At 42.4% G+C, this 20,894-nt stretch overlaps 1 protein-coding gene and 3 non-coding genes across 4 annotated transcripts; all 4 read right to left on the reverse strand.

Annotated features, from left to right (window-relative positions):
• Positions 1–1,127: 1,127 nt before the first annotated feature.
• On the reverse strand, positions 1,128–3,578 carry LOC127332303 (small ribosomal subunit protein uS4y). Its single transcript, XM_051358571.1, has 3 exons — positions 3,418–3,578; positions 2,403–2,784; positions 1,128–1,521 (listed from the first exon to the last, which is right to left on the reverse strand). Exons 1-3 carry the CDS (start codon positions 3,443–3,445, stop codon positions 1,344–1,346), a joined length of 588 nt encoding a protein of 195 aa, XP_051214531.1. The 5' UTR covers positions 3,446–3,578; the 3' UTR covers positions 1,128–1,343.
• On the reverse strand, positions 1,706–1,789 carry LOC127337307 (small nucleolar RNA Z162). Its single transcript, XR_007873719.1, has one exon. It is a non-coding gene; the product is annotated as a small nucleolar RNA Z162 (small nucleolar RNA).
• LOC127337306 (small nucleolar RNA Z161/Z228) lies at positions 1,893–1,977 on the reverse strand. Its single transcript, XR_007873718.1, has one exon. It is a non-coding gene; the product is annotated as a small nucleolar RNA Z161/Z228 (small nucleolar RNA).
• Positions 2,132–2,219, reverse strand: LOC127337305 (small nucleolar RNA Z161/Z228). The gene has a single exon (XR_007873717.1). It is a non-coding gene; the product is annotated as a small nucleolar RNA Z161/Z228 (small nucleolar RNA).
• Positions 3,579–20,894: the final 17,316 nt, after the last annotated feature.

Consider the following 20,894-nt stretch of genomic DNA (forward strand, 5'->3'; position numbering starts at 1 on the left):
GACTCAGCCCGTTTGACCCTACCAATAGGTGAAGCTTATGCACATAGATAGATGGCCACTACGGCAAGATGCCCTATTTGCATTGTAGTGGTGGACAATTGGCACCACTCTCTCTTGGAATGCGATATGCCTAGAAGCGTGTGGTCGCTAAAAGATCAAGATGACATTCTGCCGCTGTTCGGTGACAAAACTGACAACCCAAAAAATGTGGTTGTTCACGTTGAGCAACGTCTTATCCCAAGAAAAATGTGTGGATGCTCTGGTCACTTTATGGGCCATTTGATGGGCTAGACGGAAGTTCATCCATGAAGAGGATCATCAGTCACCGCTATCCACGCATGCTTTTATACAAATATACTTATCTGACATTGGCGTCCCAAATGAAGCTAAGTACTTCAGTTAGAGTACCAAGCGGGACTAGAAGGCGCTGGATGCCTCCTCCAGATGGTGTACCAAAACTGAACTGTGATGGGGCAGTGGCCAAAACGCAGAAGTGGCAGAACCAAGGAGCTGTTGGGGTCATTTGCAGGTATAGCCAGGGTTCTTTCATGGGAGCTTCGGCTGTTTTTTTTTATAGAATTAAGCTTAGGCATGTTCTGATGTCCTTTCCCTTGTTCAAGACCTGCAGGCTCGGAAACTGATGGTGCTGCTAAAATGTTGACAAGGAGATACACTGCTTAAATGTTGTCAAGGAGATGCAGGTATGATCGGGGCATACTGGTCAATAACAAGATCATCTTGAGGAAGAACTACTTTCAAGTGAACATTATCCACGAAGGCAAACCGGATTACAAGAACTGCTACTTCTTTTGCAGTGGGTAGACATGTTTGGTTGATTAAAACTCCTAACGAGAACTGGGCCGGTGCAGGTTACATGCTCACGCTAGGGATGTTTAAGAATAAACCGGCTGATGACAAACAGATGACAAGCAAACAGAATAGACTCATCAGTACCATGTCTAAACTGATCAGACACCACACTGGATAGTGGTGGCTCCTAATTTATCTTGTAACTGCATGAAACGACCAAATGTTGCAAATAAATCTAAATCTTGAGTCAGCATCTTGTTATCAAAAGAATGCCAAATCAGAGTAACGAAAACTATTAGAAGTGAACCTCATAACAATAGCGCCATAGAATTCACATGTCCATTAGATTATCAGGGGACAGAACTTGCAAGTATCAAACCAAATCTTTGCAATGATGGATTCAAGAACTGGAAAGAGCAATTCTAGACACCCACGGTGACCAACCTTTGTTCAGAGGCATTTAACAAAATCAGGTTCTACCAGGTGACAGCAAAATTAGGTTCTACCAAAAATAACAGAGCTGAATCATTTGATCACTCCTCTTCCTCATCACCATCACCACCACCACCACCTGCAGCCTTCTTTTGGTTCTTCCTCTTGACCCTTCCAGGCTCACCACCACCAAGTGGGCTGGTCAGGGAGAAGTCGACGTGCTTCTCAGTGTCAACTCTCACCATGAACGACGGAATGTTGACAAGCTGCCTCCCAACTCTGAAAAACAGGATGAACTACATTGAGACAGAGAACACTACATATGCAAGATATAGAAAAAAGTAAGAAAAAACTAAACATAGTATAGTTCCAGACTATTAAGAGCACTAATTGTTCAAAATAATGATCAGCAGCTAAAACAGAAACAGAACAGAGCATTTACAAGTTTAACTAGTAGACATTAGAGGCACTCAGAATGAAAAGGACATATCGAGTCACTGGCCTTTCAACCTCATGATATATTAAGTTTGTTCCTCATTGTGCAACTTCACAACCGCTAGATGTACAAATTATAAACAAATGCAACAAGCTCAATCAAACAAAAATAAGGAACTTGGTGCAAACACCAAAAAGTGAAGAAAACAGAACAGGCATCAGAGAACATATGAATGCACCATTACACACAAAGTGTCTCAGACGACCGTCGTGAGTTGCATATGGTTTCTCATCACATGCAAAATGCATCATAAACAGTACGCAAAATCCATAAAAACCAAGTTCATATTAACACAGTTGTTTAAGTTTCAGATGATCAGGTTATCCCAAAAATAACATCACCACACACATGCTCTCCAAGACATCAAATCATGTATACATAAAGGAACTGAAACGCCATCAGAGATATATGTATGCACCATTACACACTAAGTGTCTCAGACGACCGTCGTGAGTTGGATAAAGTTTCTCATCATATGGCACAAAATAAGAACAGTTCAAATCTTACGCGCCAAAAGAGGTATACAACAAAGTTAAATGCTAGCCAGCTTTCTACAATTGTTAGGTCTGCATCTGAAAGATGTTCATTTGTGCAGACACATTTCAGGACATCAGTCTACAATGAGAATGTTAAGGACGATTTCAAGGTGAACTGTTATCTATACCTGATGTGGCGTTGTCTGATGAGCACACGAGCATGATGGATGGATTTTGCCATGCCATTCTTGAAGACAATGGTCTGGAGGCGGCGCTGAAGGAAGTTCTCGACAGTGAGCGCAAGCACGTAATCAAGCTTGTTCTGGTCCTCAGAAAGGAGACCATAGCGGTTCATGCGTCGCAGAAGAGCCGCGCCCTCAAAGATACGACGAGGATTCTTCTCATCAAGGGTGAGCAGCTCCCTTGCAGCATTGCGGATCCGGCTAAGGGCATACTGCACACGCCACAGCTCACGCTTGCACCTGAGGCCATACTCCCCCACCAGTTTCAGCTCAGCATCGAGACGCTCCTTCTCATACGGACGCCTTGGCTTCTTGAAAGTCTTACCGTCTGCATCATGTCAAAATAAGAAGTATGATTACAACAGCATAATAAAGTGCAGCACCAAAATGGGCAAAACAATTCTGATCAGGAAGCTCCGAAAATAACATCACACAAATCAAAATTCTGGCAAACCACATATAACATAGCTAGAAATATATAACTAGAGATTATATATCTAGTATATTTTTACAACCCAACCACCACCTGCTGACCAAATGTTATCAGGACAACTAGAAGCAAAGGATACAAATCTCGCTCTCTTTTCTCTTCCTAAACTATGTACTTGCATCCGACATCAAACATCAAACCGTAATACAATAACAGTGGTTTCAGGATATCCGCACTCGTAGCAGGAAACAACATGACACCATAGACCAAACATATGCAACTTACGCTTCCAGAAAAGCTACATCGTTACAATCCCACGCGTCAATAAGCACAAGATAGTAAGAAACAATACAAATCTAGTAACGAACATGGAACCACCAGTTTGCAATTGAAGACACGGGACGGGGATCTAGAGTTCCAGATTCAAGTACCGAAAACCGAGTAAGCGCTCGAACATAGCTAGCTTTCGAGATCAGAGGATGGAATATCGCGCAAAATGGATCAAGGGTACGGGGGGAAAGAGTGGCTTACAGTTGCGGTAGAAGTTGACGTGCACCATGGCTGACGGTGCCTCACCAACTCAACGCCGGTCTCGTACGCCGGCGCCGCCGCAGGATGGGTCGTCAGGTCGGGGAGGTAATGGAGGAGACGGATCGTTTGGAGGCGGATTTATTATAAAGGATGCGCAAAACCCTAACCCTAGCTATTCAGGCTTAGCGGGCCGAGATTTAAAAGGCTGGGATGGGCTATTGTTATGGGCCTAGCTTTGACACCGCTCAGGCTTTATTTTTCTGCGCACACTGCACATCGCACAACTTAAATTGTTAAATTGTCTCAAAAAAACTTAAATTGTTAAAATATGTAATCTTAATTAAGTTGTCCAAAAAAATGTAATATTGAAAAAAAGGTATTCTAGATTTTTTTCCCTCAAAAGTGAGAAAGTGATCTAGAACTTGAAATCGGAAAGGACCAAGAAGGATGGACCAGAATTGATGACTAGGTCGAACTGTTTTTTTTTTTTTTGAGAAGTTACCACGTGTACATTCAACCAAACATCAGGTTACAGCACATACCACACGTAGAACCAAACCGAACACACCAGAACCACCGGCTACCACGACACTTTACACAAAGGACCACCAGAAAGAAAGAAAATACAATCATCACCCAAAAGCCCTTTGCGTTGACCACTATCGTTCGTCTCCTGGAACCGCCGCTGAGGACGAAGGAGACGAGGCACCACCACGCCGTGATCCGGACCAGCTTCCTCGCAGCAATACTGCTTTGTGGACCTCTATTGGAACCCGCCTTGAACGGCAAGGTCACAAACTTTGGAGAACGTCGGCCGGGAAGAATCCCGAGCTTGCCAGGATCGCCGCGCCGCCAGATCCTGTCGACACGGTCGACGAAGAAAGGCAGCGCCGCCCGCCAGCAACCACGAACCCAGCGTCGATTTCGCCAGCGCCTGGAGTGTGCCGACGTCGTCGCCGTCGCACGTCGGCCCCGCTCCTGTACAACTCCTCCCATGCTCCGTAGCAGCGCCGGAGCGGACGCGGCCACGACGGCGGAGCTGGAGGACAAAATCCACAACGGAATCGTCGTCGCCGCCGCGCCGACCCCGCTTGGAAACCTAGCTCTCAGATCTGTCGCCGGGCGCAGCGGAGGCCGTCGCGTCGGCACAAGATCAGGAGCAAAATTATTGCAGGCCACGACCCTCACCGTCGGAGACGAAGCAAAGGCCGGCCAAACTCTAGCTACGAAGACTACACCTAGTCTACAGCTATACAGATCCGAGCGGCGGATCCGGCGACTCTCCTCCCGACGATGAGCACGAGGCTCATGGGAAGGAGATATCGCCGGAACCACCGCCGGAAAACTGGTCTCTCCTCTGTTCGCCCTTTTCCTGTGGATAGATGAGAGAGAGGAGAGAAGAGGACTCCTTGGCGTTGTGTCTAGGTCGAACTGTTACGATGGTGTGTAGTAGCTTTATCTTTATCAATATTGGAAACTCAATTATTCGATTGCGGTAGTGTAACCATGTAGTAACACCTGTATTTCTAAATATGAAATATTTTAAAAGTTCAAATTTAATTATCAAAATGTCTTTTAATTTATAACATTGAAGCATCTATTGTGTTAGCGTATGGCATATCGATGACTCGTTACTCGGTTGTGGACTTGTGGTAGTGTAACCATGTAGTAGTACCAATCTTCCTGAATATAAAAAAATAAAGTTCAAGTTTTATTATCAAAACATCTTTTAATCAGGAACCTTGATGCGTCTATTCTGTTGGTACATGGCATTGTTGATTTAGTGTCCTTAAAGGCACATGCTTAAAACGAATCTCTCTCACGGAAATACATTTTTGATCTCAGGTGCATATGCTCTTGCTACTCGAAAAAACATTTTATTTTTTTAAAAAAAAAGTCGAACAAAAATCCGCGCATACATGTCGACATTTTAAGTGGAAAACTGACATTTTTTAGCCATGTGTACAAAATATAAAGAAATGTCTCGATAAAAGCTACTTTTAGCACCGAAATTGTCTTTTTATCACCTGATACAAATAATGTCAGTTGTTTGTGAAATGAATTTGAGAGCACATGTAACGGTTAAGATGCACAACATTTTTTGTCATAAGTTCTGATATTTAAAAACACGTTTAAAACTCATTTGAAAAAATAGGAGCATCTTGTCCTAGGTGCAAAAACGCGTTGTCCGCTCTCACACTTCTTTTGAGTTTAAGTATAGTTTTTTTATGGGGAATACTTGTATTCATCTGGTAGTAAGGATACAACACAGAAACAACAAATACAAATACAACCCAAACGAATACCGGAGAAAGAACCACTGACAGTCTTCGTCTTCGTCAACCTCACGCCACCGAAACGGAGCACCCTTCACGTGCACGCCCACGAAGAAGGCACCGTCGACGACGAACCTTGGAGCCGGAAGAACCCCAAGCCCAGGGGCCTTAATGAGCTGCAATAGCCACCAGTCCCAAAGAACTGGACCTCAAACGCGGATGAATAGCAGCCGGCGACAGACGCCGAGCTCAACCCGCTCCCGATCTGGCCACGAGGAACCAGATCCGTCCAAAGCGCACCACTCCCCACTCTCGGCACGAACCTCAGATCCGAAGCACGCCAGCACTCTGCCCTTCTCCACCCCCTCGCCACCACGGCCGGCCGAGAAGACAACCGATAGAGCGGAGCAACGACTCCTCTCCTGAAGACGCAACGGAACCGCACCGTCGCAGGACCCCCAGCACCTTGACACGCGTACAGCACGCGACCGTTGGGAACCCCAAGTGGAAGGTGTGATGCGTACAACAGTAAGTTTCCCTCAGTTAGAAACCAAGGTTTATCGAACCAGTAGGAGTCAAGAAGCACGTTGAAGGTTGATGGCGGCGAGATGTAGTGCGGCGCAACACCAGGGATTCCGGCGCCAACGTGGAACCTGCACAACACAAACCAAGTACTTTGCCCCAACGAAACAGCGAGGTTGTCAATCTCACCGGCTTGCTGTAACAAAGGATTAGATGTATAGTGTGGATGATGATTGTTTCCAGAAAACAGTAGAACAAGTATTGCAGTAGATTGTATTTCAGTATAGAGAATTGGACCGGGGTCCACAGTTCACTAAAGGTGTCTCTCCCATAAGATAAACAGCATGTTGGGTGAACAAATTACAGTTGGGCAATTGACAAATAAAGAGGGCATGACCATGCACATACATATTATGATGAATATAGTGAGATTTAATTGGGCATTACGACAAAGTACATAGACCGCTATCCAGCATGCATCTATGCCTAAAAAGTCCACCTTCAGGTTATCATCCGAACCCCTTCCAGTATTAAGTTGCTAAAAACAGACAATTGCATTAAGTATTGCGCGTAATGTAATCAATAACTACATCCTCGGACATAGCATCAATGTTTTATCCCTAGTGGCAACAGCACATCCATAATCTTAGAGATTTCTGTCACTTCCCCAGATTCACGGAGACATGAACCCACTATCGAGCATAAATACCCCCTCTTGGAGTTACTAGCATCAACTTTGCAAGATCATAAACAACACATAGATATAAATTGATAATCAACATAACATGGTATTCTCTATTCATCGGATCCCAACAAACACAACATATAGAATTACAGATAGATGATCTTGATCATGTTCGGCAGCTCACAAGACCCGACAATTAAGCACAATGAGGAGAAGAGAACCATCTAGCTACTGCTATGGACCCATAGTCCAGGGGTAGACTACTTACACATCACTCCGGAGGCGACCATGGCGGCGTAGAGTCCTCCGGGAGATGAATCCCCTCTCCGGCAGGGTGCCGGAGGCGATCTCCTGAATCCCCCGAGATGGGATTGGCGGCGGCGGCGTCTCTGGAAGGTTTTCCGTATCGTGGCTCTCGGTACTGTGGGTTTCGCGACGAAGGCTATTTGTAGGCGGAAGGGTGACACGCGTACAGCACGCGACCGTTGGGAACCCCAAGTGGAAGGTGTGATGCGTACAGCAGTAAGTTTCACTCAGTTAGAAACCAAGGTTTATTGAACCAGTAGGAGTCAAGAAGCACGTTGAAGGTTGATGTCGGCGAGATGTAGTGCGGCGCAACACCAGGGATTCCGGCGCCAACGTGGAACCTGCACAACACAAACCAAGTACTTTGCCCCAACGAAACAGCGAGGTTGTCAATCTCACCGGCTTGCTGTAACAAAGGATTAGATGTATAGTGTGGATGATGATTGTTTGCAGAAAACAGTAGAACAAAGATTGCAAAGAGATTGTATTTCAAGATAGAGAGTTGGACCGGGTCCACGATTCGATAGAGGTGTCTCTCCCATAAGATAAACAGCATGTTGGGTGAACAAATTACAGTTGGGCAATTGACAAATAAAGAGGGCATGACCATGCACATACATATTATGATGAGTATAGTGAGATTTAATTGGGTATTACGACAAAGTACATAGACCGCTATCCAGCATGCATCTATGCCTAAAAAGTCCACCTTCAGGTTATCATCCGAACCCCCTCCAGTATTAAGTTGCTAACAACAGACAATTGCATTAAGTATTGCGCGTAATGTAATCAGTAACTACATCCTCGAACATAGCACCAATGTTTTATCCCTAGTGGCAACAGCACATCCATAATCTTAGAGATTTTTGTCACTTCCCTAGATTCACGGAGACATGAACCCACTATCGAGCATAAATACTCCCTCTTGGAGTTACAAGCATCTACTTGGCCAGAGCATCTACTAGTAACGGAGAGCATGCAAGATCATAAACAACACATAGATATAAATTGATAATCAACATAACATAGTATTCTCTATTCATCGGATCCCAACAAACGCAACATATAGAATTACAGATAGATGATCTTGATCATGTTCGGCAACTCACAAGACCCGACAATTAAGCACAATGGGGAGAAGACAACCATCTAGCTACTGCTATGGACCCATAGTCCAGGGGTAGACTACTCACACATCACTCCGGAGGCGACCATGGCGGCGTAGAGTCCTCCGGGAGATGATTCCCCTCTCCGGCAGGGTGCCGGAGGCGATCTCCTGAATCCCCCGAGATGGGATTGGCGGCGGCGGCGTCTCTGGAAGGTTTTCCGTATCGTGGCTCTCGGTACTGGGGGTTTCGCGACGAAGGATATTTGTAGGCGGAAGGGCAGGTCAGGGGGCCACACGAGGGGCCCACACTACAGGTCGCCGCGGCCAGGGCTTGGGCCGCGCCGCCCTAGGGTGTGGCCACCTCGTGGCCCCACTTCGTCTCCTCTTCGGTCTTCTGGAAGCTTCGTGGCAAAATAGGACCCTGGGCGTTGATTTCGTCCAATTCCGAGAATATTTCCTTACTAGGATTTCTGAAACCAAAAACAGCAGAAAACAAAGAATCGGCACTTCGGCATCTTGTTAATAGGTTAGTTCCAGAAAATGCACGAATATGACATAAAGTGTGCATAAAACATGTAGATAACATCAATAATGTGGCATGGAACATAAGAAATTATCGATACGTCGGAGACGTATCAGCATCCCCAAGCTTAGTTCCTGCTCGTCCCGAGCAGGTAAACGATAAACAAAGATAATTTCTGGAGTGACATGCCATCATAATCTTGATCATACTATTTGTAAAGCATATGAGCTGAGATCAAATCATTCAAAGCAAGTATCTATATTGACATAAGAGATGATAATGCAAGAGTTAGACAAGCTAAAAGTTTTCATGAACTATTGCTTTAAAGACATGCAACCGTACAAAGTTCATTAAAGATGTATTAAGTATTCAGCATAGAAGTTCTATCCTTCATTCCAAGCATCAAGTAAATTTTCACAACATAAGAAGGATTCAGTCAAGTAAACATAAACATGAACGTCATGAATCAACTGTTTCGAAGTCTACTCAACCGGTGAGCGCAAGCATTTGGTATTAGCACCAGGATGTTATGGCATAAAGAACGTTAATGGGGGTTTGGAAGGCCAAATGGAAGAAAGGCTTGCAAAGCTGTAAATGACCATTAGACAAGAGGAAGCCTTATGATCGAAGCTATGCAAGGAGTAGTGATTGCCATGCAACGGATGCACATAGAGCTATATGTGTATGAAAGCTCTCCAATGGAACTAGTGGGGGTGCATCCAACTTGGTTGCTCACGAAGACCTAGAGCACTTTTGAGGAGGCTCATCATTGGAATATACAACCCAAGTTCTATAGTGTAAATTCCCCACATAGTTATACTAGTAAAACATGAAAATTCTCTCATATGAATGTAGGTGCTGAACATGAGCACAAATGATGACTATGAATAATGCTGGTGCTATAACATGAGCACAAGTGTGGATAAAAGATAGTAATGCTGCCCCCTTTTTTCTTTATTCTCTTTTTTTCTTTTTTCCTTTTTTTTTCTTTTTTTTCTTTCTTTTCATTTTTTTCTTTCTTCTCTTTTTCTTTTCTTTTTGATGGCCTCCACGGCTCTTTTCATTTTTAGGGGCAACATCCTAATATGACAACACACTTTTTGGTACAAATAACTCATAATGAATGAAACATGATGTATGAAATCGTATGCCTCTCGCTGTAGCAGGGATGTGCAATGATCTAGCGTAACATGGGTAAACCACACATCAGCTGTATATGATCATGCAAAGCAATATATAAATAATAAATGACAACATGGCATGTAATGTAAAAATGGATGTTGCATGGCAATATATCTCGGAACAGCTATGGAAATGCTGTGGTAGGTAGGTATGGTGGCTGTTTTGAGGAGATGTATGGGCTTATGTGTAGGAGAACAAGAGAAATTTCTCCCACGGGTTTGGATGTACCGGCGAAGTATGCACAATTCTCAATGTGAGCAAAAGACAATGCACAGTACCGAAGAGGCTAGCAAATTTGGATGGTGGAAGTGCCAAAAACCGTAGCTTAACATTAGTCAAAAAGAACTCACAAGCTTATTGCAAACAACTAGCAGGTTCATCATTAAGAGCATGATTAAAATTTACTCCAAGGAGGGCCGTTCACGGTGGCACAAGTACCCCGCTAGCTCCCTCGACCTTCAGCACAACTTAGTTATTACGATGAACTCTCAGACATGGAAAGCTATCAAGTCCAACTACGCCTTCAACTATTTAAATAGAGTTTGTAGTACGACACAAGCTTAAAGACAACAATCCACTACTAATTTTAACTCATTTATCCAGCAAGCCTTACCATCTAAATATCTCAAAACATTTGCAAAGAATCAAGTTATCAAAGCTCAATGTTCTACAAGTATTTTATTATATACTACCACATGCAACATTTCCCGTTTCCAACCATACAACAATTTAACGAAGAAGAAACTTTGCCATGAATACTATGAGTAAAGCCTAAGGACATACTTGTCCATATGCTACAGCGGAGCGTGTCTCTCTCCCACACAATGAATGCTAGGATCCATTTTATTCAAACAAAATAAAAACAAAAACAAACCGACGCTCCAAGAAAAGCACATAAGATGTGATGGAATAAAAATATAGTTTCAGGGGAGGAACCTGATAATGTTGTCGATGAAGAAGGGGATGCCGATGCCCAAGCTTAGACGCTTGAGTCTTCTTGATATATGCAGGGGTGAACCACCGGGGCATCCCCAAGCTTAGAGCTTTCACTCTCCTTGATCATGTTGTATCATCTCCCTCTCTTGATCCTTGAAAACTTCCTCCACACCAAACTTAGAACAACTCATTAGAGGGTTAGTGCACAATAAAAATATACATGTTCAGAGGTGAAATAATCATTCTTAACACTTCTGGACATTGCACAAAGCTACTGAAAGTCAATGGAATCGAAATATCCATCGAACATAACAAAACTGGCAATGCGAAATAAAAGGCAGAATATGTCAAAACAGAACAGTTCGTATTGACGAATTTTATCGAGGCACCAGACTTGCTCAAATGAAAATGCTCAAATTGAATGAAAGTTGCGTACATATCTGAGGATCACTCACGTAAATTGGCATAATTTTCTGAGTTACCTACAGAGAAAACAGCCCAGATTCGTGACAGCAAAGAAATCTGTTTCTGCGCAGTAATCCAAATCTAGTATGAACTTTACTATCAACGACTTTACTTGGCACAACAAAACACTAAACTAAGATAAGGAGAGGTTGCTACAGTAGTAAACAACTTCCAAGACACAAAATAAAAACCAAGTACTGTAGTAAAAACATGGGTTGTCTCCCATAAGCGCTTTTCTTTAACGCCTTTCAGCTAGGCGCAGAAAGTGTGTATCAAGTATTATCAAATGGTGGTGCATCTTCAGCGGGGTGTGGAGTTTTCTCAGCCAAGCATAGTATATTGGATACATAAGTTTTAGCGTCTCCCTTTTCATTAGTCTTGGGCTTGCTACTCTCATCAAACAAATTTTCAGGAACAAGCCAAGCATAGTTATTTTCTAGTGCTTCATGCATTGCTAGGAGCTTACATGGTATTGGTGCTTTGATCTCCCCACCATCATTAATATTATTAGTGTACTTTATTCTATCCATATCCATCTTTTCAAGGAGACTAACAAAATTGGTATAAGAACCAAGCATATCATATTTAGCAAAGACCTTTCTAGCCTCTCTTGCTATACCACCAAATTCTCTAAGAAGGGTTTCTAAAACAAAATCTTTCTTTTCCCCTTCTTCCATATCACCGAGTGTAAGAAACATGTGTTGGATTATAGGATTGAGATTAACAAATTTAGTTTCCATCATACGAACTAAAGCAGCAGCGGCAATTTCATAAGTAGGAGCAAGTTCTACCAAGTGTCTATCTTCAAAATCTTCAACCGTACTAATATGAGTGAAAAAATCTTCTATATTATCTTTCCCAAGGATAGACCCTCGGCCTACCGGTACATCTTTAAGAACAAACTTAGGAGGAAACATGATGAAATAAGTAAAGTAAATACAAGTAACTAATTTTTGTGTGTTTTTGATATAGCAAACAAGGTAGCAAATAAAGTAAAACTAGCAACTAATTTTTTTGTATTTTGATTTAGTGCAGCAAACAAAGTAGTAAGTAAAACTAAGCAAGACAAAAACAAAGTAAAGAGATTGGGATGTGGAGACTCCCCTTGCAGCGTGTCTTGATCTCTCCGGCAACGGCGCCAGAAATTTAGCTTGACACGCGTACAGCACGCGACCGTTGGGAACCCCAAGTGGAAGGTGTGATGCGTACAGCAGTAAGTTTCCCTCAGTTAGAAACCAGGGTTTATCGAACCAGTAGGAGTCAAGAAGCACGTTGAAGGTTGATGGCTGTGAGATATAGTGCGGCACAACACCAGGGATTCCGGCGCCAACGTGGAACCTGCACAACACAAACCAAGTACTTTGCCCCAACGAAACAGCGAGGTTGTCAATCTCACCGGCTTGCTGTAACAAAGGATTAGATGTATAGTGTGGATGATGATTGTTTGCAGAAAACAATAGAACAGTATTGCAGTAGATTGTATTTCAGTATAGAGAGTTGGACCGGGGTCCACAGTTCACTAGAGGTGTCTCTCCCATAAGATAAATAGCATGTTGGGTGAACAAATTACAGTTGGGCAATTGACAAATAAAGGGGGCATGACCATGCACATACATATTATGATGAATATAGTGAGATTTAATTGGGCATTACGACAAAGTACATAGATCGCTATCCAGCATGCATCTATGCCTAAAAAGTCCACCTTCAGGTTATCATCCGAACCCCCTCCAGTATTAAGTTGCTAACAACAGACAATTGCATTAAGTATTGCGCGTAATGTAATCAGTAACTACATCCTCGAACATAGCACCAATGTTTTATCCCTAGTGGCAACAGCATATCCATAATCTTAGAGATTTCTGTCACTTCCCCAGATTCACGGAGACATGAACCCACTATCGAACATAAATACTCCCTCTTGGAGTTACAAGCATCTACTTGGCCAGAGCATCTACTAGTAACGGAGAGCATGCAAGATCATAAACAACACATAGATATAAATTGATAATCAACATAACATAGTATTCTCTATTCATCGGATCCCAACAAACGCAACATATAGAATTACAGATAGATGATCTTGATCATGTTCGGCAGCTCACAAGACCCGACAATTAAGCACAATGGGGAGAAGACAACCATCTAGCTACTGCTATGGACCCATAGTCCAGGGGTAGACTACTCACACATCACTCCGGAGGCGACCATGGCGGCGTAGAGTCCTCCGGGAGATGATTCCCCTCTCCGGCAGGGTGCCGGAGGCGATCTCCTGAATCCCCCGAGATGGGATTGGTGGCGGCGGCGGCTCCGGGAAGGTTTTCCGTATCGTGGCTCTCGGTCTTGGGGTTTCGCGACGAAGGCTATTTGTAGGCGGAAGGGCAGGTCAGGAGGCCACACGAGGGGCCCACACTACAGGTCGGCGCGGCCAGGGCTTGGGCCGCGCCGCCCTAGGGTGTGGCCACCTCGTGGCCCCACTTTGTTTCCTCTTCGGTCTTCTGGAAGCTTCGTGGCAAAATAGGACCCTGGGCGTTGATTTCGTCCAATTCCGAGAATATTTCCTTACTAGGATTTCTGAAACCAAAAACAGCAGAAAAAAGCAACTGGCACTTCGGCATCTTGTTAATAGGTTAGTTCCAGAAAATGCACGAATATGACATAAAGTGTGCATAAAACATGTAGATAACATCAATAATGTGGCATGGAACATAAGAAATTATCGATACGTCGGAGACGTATCAAAGGGTAGGTCAGGGGGCGTCGCGAGGGGCCCAGGAGACAGGTCGGCGCGGCCAAGGGTGGGGTCGCGCCGGCCACCCTCCTGGCCACCTCGTGGCCCCACTTCGTTGACTCTTCGGTCTTCTGGAAGCTTCGTGGCAAAATAGGACCCTGGGCGTTGATTTCGTCCAATTTCGAGAATATTTCCTTACTAGGATTTCTGAAACAAAAAACAGCAGAAAACAACAACTGGCACTTCGGCATATTGTTAATAGGTTAGTTCCAGAAAATGCACGAATATGACATAAAGTGTGCATAAAACATGTAGATATCATCAATAATGTGGCATGGAACATAAGAAATTATCGATACGTCGGAGACGTATCAGCATCCCCAAGCTTAGTTCCTGCTCGTTGATGCGTGTGGTTGACACGTCCATTGGGAACCCCAAGAGGAAGGTGTGATGCGCACAGCGGCAAGTTTCCCTCAGTAAGAAACCAAGGTTTAATCGAACCAGTAGGAGTCAAGAAGCACGTTGAAGGTTGATGGCGGCGGGATGTAGTGCGGCGCAACACCAGAGATTCCGGCGCCAACGTGGAACCTGCACAACACAACCAAAGTACTTTGCCCCAACGAAACAGTGAGGTTGTCAATCTCACCGGCTTGCTGTAACAAAGGATTAACCGTATTGTGTGGAAGATGATTATTTGCAGAAAACAGTAGAACAAGTATTGCAGTAGATTGTATTTCAGTATAGAGAATTGGACCGGGGTCCACAGTTCACTAGAGGTGTCTCTCCCATAAGATAAACAACATGTTGGGTGAACAAATTACAGTTGGGCAATTGACAAATAAAGAGGGCATGACCATGCACATACATATTATGATGAGTATAGTGAGATTTAATTGGGCATTACGACAAAGTACATAGACCGCCATCCAACTGCATCTATGCCTAAAAAGTCCACCTTCAGGTTATCATCTGAACCCCCTCCAGTATTAAGTTGCAAAGCAACAGACAATTGCATTAAGTATGGTGCGTAATGTAATCAACAACTACATCCTTAGACATAGCATCAATGTTTTATCCCTAGTGGCAACAGCACAACATAACCTTAGAACTTTCTCACATCGTCCCGGTGTCAATGCAGGCATGAACCCACTATCGAGCATAAATACTCCCTCTTGGAGTTACAAGCATCTACTTGGCCAGAGCATCTACTAGTAACGGAGAGCATGCAAGATCATAAACAACACATAGATATAACTTTGATAATCAACATAACAAGTATTCTCTATTCATCGGATCCCAACAAACGCAACATATAGAATTACGGTGTAGATGATCTTGATCATGTTAGGCAGCTCACAAGATCCGACAATGATAGCACAATGGGGAGAAGACAACCATCTAGCTACTGCTATGGACCCATAGTCCAGGGGTAGACTACTCACACATCACTCCGGAGGCGACCATGGCGGCGTAGAGTCCTCCGGGAGATGATTCCCCTCTCCGGCAGGGTGCCGGAGGCGATCTCCTGGATCCCCCGAGATGGGATCGGCGGCGGCGGCGTCTCCGGGAAGGTTTTCCGTATCGTGGCTCTCAGCATCGGGGTTTCGCGACGGAGGCTTTAAGTAGGCGGAAGGGCAGGTCGGGAGGCGGCACGAGGGCCCCACACCACGTGGCCACGCGGCCAAGGGGGGCCGCGCCGCCCTAGGGTCTCTGGGCACCTCGTGGCCCCACTTCGTCTCCTCTTCGGACTTCTGGAAGCTTCGTGGCAAAATAGGACCACAGGCGTTGATTTCGTCCAATTCCGAGAATATTTCGTTACTAGGATTTACGAAACCAAAAACAGCAGAAACAAAGAATCGGCACTTCGGCATCTTGTTAATAGGTTAGTTCCAGAAAATGCACGAATATGACATAAAGTGTGCATAAAACATGTAGATAACATCAATAATGTGGCATGGAACATAAGAAATTATCGATACGTCGGAGACGTATCAGCATCCCCAAGCTTAGTTCTGCTCGTCCCGAGCAGGTAAAACGATAACACGTATAATTTCGGAGTGACATGCCATCATAACCTTGATCATACTATTTGTAAAGCATATGTAGTGAATGCAGCGATCAAAACAATGTATATGACATGAGTAAACAAGTGAATCATATAGCAAAGACTTTTCATGAATAGCACTTCAAGACAAGCATCAATAAGTCTTGCATAAGAGTTAACTCATAAAGCAATAATTCAAAGTAAAGGCATTGAAGCAACACAAAGGAAGATTAAGTTTCAGCGGTTGCTTTCAACTTGTAACATGTATATCTCATGGATATTGTCAACATAGAGTAATATAATAAGTGCAATAAGCAAATATGTAGGAATCAATGCACAGTTCACACAAGTGTTTGCTTCTTGAGGTGGAGAGAAATAGGTGAACTGACTCAACATTGAAAGTAAAAGAATGGTCCTCCATAGAGGAAAAGCATCGATTGCTATATTTGTGCTAGAGCTTTGATTTTGAAAACATGAAACAATTTTGTCAACGGTAGTAATAAAGCATATGTATCATGTAAATTATATCTTACAAGTTGCAAGCCTCATGCATAGTGTACTAATAGTGCCCGCACCTTGTCCTAATTAGCTTGGACTACCGGGATCATCGCAATGCACATGTTTTAACCAAGTGTCACAAAGGGGTACCTCTATGTCACTTTGTACAAAGGTCTAAGGAGAAAGCTCGCATTGGATTTCTCGCTATTGATTATTCTCAACTTAGACATCCATACCGGGACAACATAGACAACAGATAATGGACTCCTCTTTTATGCATAAGCATGTAACAACAATTAATAATTTTCTCATAGGAGATTGAGGATATATGTCCAAAACTGAAACTTCCACCATGGATCATGGCTTTAGTTAGCGGCCCAATGTTCTTCTCTAACAATATGCATGCTTAACCATAAGGTGGTAGATCTCTCTTACTTCAGACAAGACGAACATGCATAGCAACTCACATGAAATTCAACAAAGAGTAGTTGATGGCGTCCCCAGTGAACATGGTTATCGCACAACAAGCAACTTAATAAGAGATAAAGTGCATAATTACATATTCAATACCACAATAGTTTTTAAGCTATTTGTCCCATGAGCTATATATTGCAAAGGTGAATGATGGAATTTTAAAGGTAGCACTCAAGCAATTTACTTTGGAATGGCGGAAAATACCATGTAGTAGGTAGGTATGGTGGACACAAATGGCATAGTGGTTGGCTCAAGTATTTTGGATGCATGAGAAGTATTCCCTCTCGATACAAGGTTTTAGGCTAGCAAGGCTTATTTAAAACAAACACAAGGATGAACCGGTGCAGCAAAACTCACATAAAAGACATATTGAAAATATTATAAGACTCTACACCGTCTTCCTTGTTGTTCAAACTCAATACTAGAAATTATCTAGACCTTAGAGAAACCAAATATGCAAACCAAATTTTAACATGCTCTATGTATTTCTTCATTAATAGGTGCAAAGCATATGATGCAAGAGCTTAAACATGAGCACAACAATTGCCAAGTATCACATTACCCAAGACATTTATAGCAATTACTACATGTATCATTTTCCAATTCCAACCATATAACAATTTAACGAAGAAGAAACTTCGCCATGAATACTATGAGTAGAGCCTAAGGACATACTTGTCCATATGCTACAGCGGAGCGTGTCTCTCTCCCATAAAGTGAATGCTAGGATCCATTTTATTCAAACAAAACAAAAACAAAAACAAACCGACGCTCCAAGAAAAGCACATAAGATGTGATGGAATAAAAATATAGTTTCAGGGGAGGAACCTGATAATGTTGTCGATGAAGAAGGGGATGCCTTGGGCATCCCCAAGCTTAGACGCTTGAGTCTTCTTGATATATGCAGGGGTGAACCACCGGGGCATCCCCAAGCTTAGAGCTTTCACTCTCCTTGATCATGTTGCATCATACTCCTCTCTTGATCCTTGAAAACTTCCTCCACACCAAACTTAGAACAACTCATTAGAGGGTTAGTGACAATAAAAATTAACATATTCAGAGGTGACACAATCATTATTAACACTTCTGAACATTGCATAAAGCTACTGGACATTAGTGGATCAAAGAAATTCATCCAACATAGCAAAAGAGGCAATGCGAAATAAAAGGCAGAATCTGTCAAAACAGAACAGTTCGTATTGACGAATTTTATTAGGCCACCAGACTTGCTCAAATGAAAATTCTCAAATTGAATGAAAGTTGCGTACATATCTGAGGATCATGCACGTAAATTGGCTTAATTTTCTGAGCTACCTACAGGGAGATAGACCCAGATTCGTGACAGCAAAGAAATCTGGAACTGCGCAGTAATCCAAATCTAGTACTTACTTTTCTATCAACGGCTTTACTTGGCCCAATAAAACACTAAACTAAGATAAGGAGAGGTTGCTACAGTAGTAAACAACTTCCAAGACACAAAATAAAAACAAAGCACTGTAGGTAAAACATGGGTTGTCTCCCACAAGCGCTTTTCTTTAACGCCTTTCAGCTAGGCGCAGAAAGTGTGTATCAAGTATTATCAAGAGACGAAGTGTCAACATCATAATTTGTTCTCATAATAGAATCAAAAGGTAACTTCATTCTCTTTCTAGGGAAGTGTTCCATACCTTTCTTGAGAGGAAATTGATATTTTATATTACCTTCCTTCATATCAATGATAGCACCAACAGTTCGAAGAAAAGGTCTTCCCAATATAATGGGACAAGATGCATTGCATTCAATATCCAAGACAACAAAATCAACGGGGACAAGGTTATTGTTAACGGTAATGCGAACATTATCAACTTTCCCCAAAGGTTTCTTTGTAGAATGATCAGCAAGATTAACATCCAAATAACAATTTTTCAGCGGTGGCAAGTCAAGCATATTATAAATTTTCTTAGGCTTAACGGAAATACTTGCACCAAGATCACATAAAGCATTACAATCAAAATCTTTAACCTTCATCTTAATGATGGGCTCCCAACCATCCTCTAGCTTTCTAGGAATAGAGGCTTCGCGCTCTAGTTTCTCTTCTCTAACTTTTATGAGAGCTTTTGTAATATGTTGCGTGAAAGCCAAATTTATAGCACTAGCATTAGGACTTTTAGCAAGTTTTTGCAAGAACTTTATAACTTCAGAGATGTGGCAATCATCAAAATTCAAACCATTATAATCTAAAGCAATGGGATCATCATCCCCAATGTTGGAAAAAATTTCAGCAGTTTTATCACAAGCAGTTTCAGCAGTTTTAGCAGTTTCAGGCAGTTTCTCGCGCTTTGCATTAGAAGTGGAAACATTGCTAACACCAATTCTTTTATTATTAATAGTAGGAGGTGCAGCAACATGTGTAGCATTAGCATTACTAGTGGTGGTAATAGTCCAAACTTTAGCTACATTCTTCTCTTTAGCTGGTTTTTCATTTTCTTCTCTATCCCACCTAGCACACAGTTCAGCCATTAATCTTATATTCTCATTAATTCTAACTTGGATGGCATTTGCTGTAGTAGTAATTTTGTCATGATGATTTCCATTAGGCAAAACTTTCGATTTCAAAAGATCAACATCAGCAGCAAGACTATCGACTTTAGAAGCAAGTATATCAATTTTCCCAAGCTTTTCTTCAACAGTTTTGTTAAAAGCAGTTTGTGTACTAATAAATTCTTTAAGCATGGCTTCAAGTCCAGGGGGTGAATTCCTATTATTGTTGTAAGAATTCCCATAAGAATTACCATAGCCGTTGCCATTATTATAAGGATATGGCCTATAGTTGTTACTAGAATTGTTCCGGTAAGCATTGTTGTTGAAATTATTATTTTTAATGAAGTTTACATCAACATGTTCTTCTTGTGCAACCAATGAAGCTAACGGAACATTATTAGGATCAATATTAGTCCTATCATTCACAAGCATAGACATAATAGCATCAATCTTATCACTCAAGGAAGAGGTTTCTTCGACATAATTTACCTTCTTACCTTGTGGAGCTCTTTCCGTGTGCCATTCAGAGTAGTTGATCATCATATTATCAAGAAGCTTTGTTGCTTCACCAAGAGTGATGGACATAAAGGTACCTCCAGCAGCTGAATCCAATAAATTCCGCGAAGAAAAATTCAGTCCTGCATAAAAGGTTTGGATGATCATCCAAGTAGTCAGTCCATGGGTTGGGCAATTTTTAACCAGAGATTTCATTCTTTCCCAAGCTTGAGCAACATGTTCAGTATCCAATTGTTTAAAATTCCTTATGCTACTCCTCAAAGATATAATTTTAGCAGGGGGATAATATCTACCAATAAAGGCATCCTTGCATTTAGTCCATGAATCAATACTATTCTTAGGCAGAGATAGCAACCAATCTTTAGCTCTTCCTCTTAATGAGAAAGGGAACAATTTTAATTTTATAATGTCACCATCTACATCTTTATACTTTTGCATTTCACATAGTTCAACAAAGTTATTAAGATGGGCAGCAGCATCATCAGAACTAACACCAGAAAATTGCTCTCGCATAACAAGATTCAGTAAAGCAGGTTTAATTTCAAAGAATTCTGCTTTGTAGTAGCGAGTGGAGCAATAGGTGTGCATAAGAAATCATTATTATTTGTGGTTGTGAAGTCACACAACTTAGTATTTTCAGGGTTGGCCATTTTAGCAACAGTAAATAAAGCAAACTAGATAAAGTAATGCA

Source organism: Lolium perenne, chromosome 4 (assembly GCF_019359855.2).
Source record: "Lolium perenne isolate Kyuss_39 chromosome 4, Kyuss_2.0, whole genome shotgun sequence".
Taxonomy (NCBI): domain Eukaryota; kingdom Viridiplantae; phylum Streptophyta; class Magnoliopsida; order Poales; family Poaceae; genus Lolium; species Lolium perenne.

Coding starts and splice junctions, on each gene's coding strand:
- LOC127332303 (XM_051358571.1), bottom strand. CDS start 3,445: ATGGTGCACGTCAACTTCTACCGCAACT. Junction 2,785..3,417: donor CGTCAACTTCTACCGCAACT/GTAAGCCACTCT, acceptor GACATGATGCAG/ACGGTAAGACTTTCAAGAAG. Junction 1,522..2,402: donor ATCAGACAACGCCACATCAG/GTATAGATAACA, acceptor CCTGTTTTTCAG/AGTTGGGAGGCAGCTTGTCA.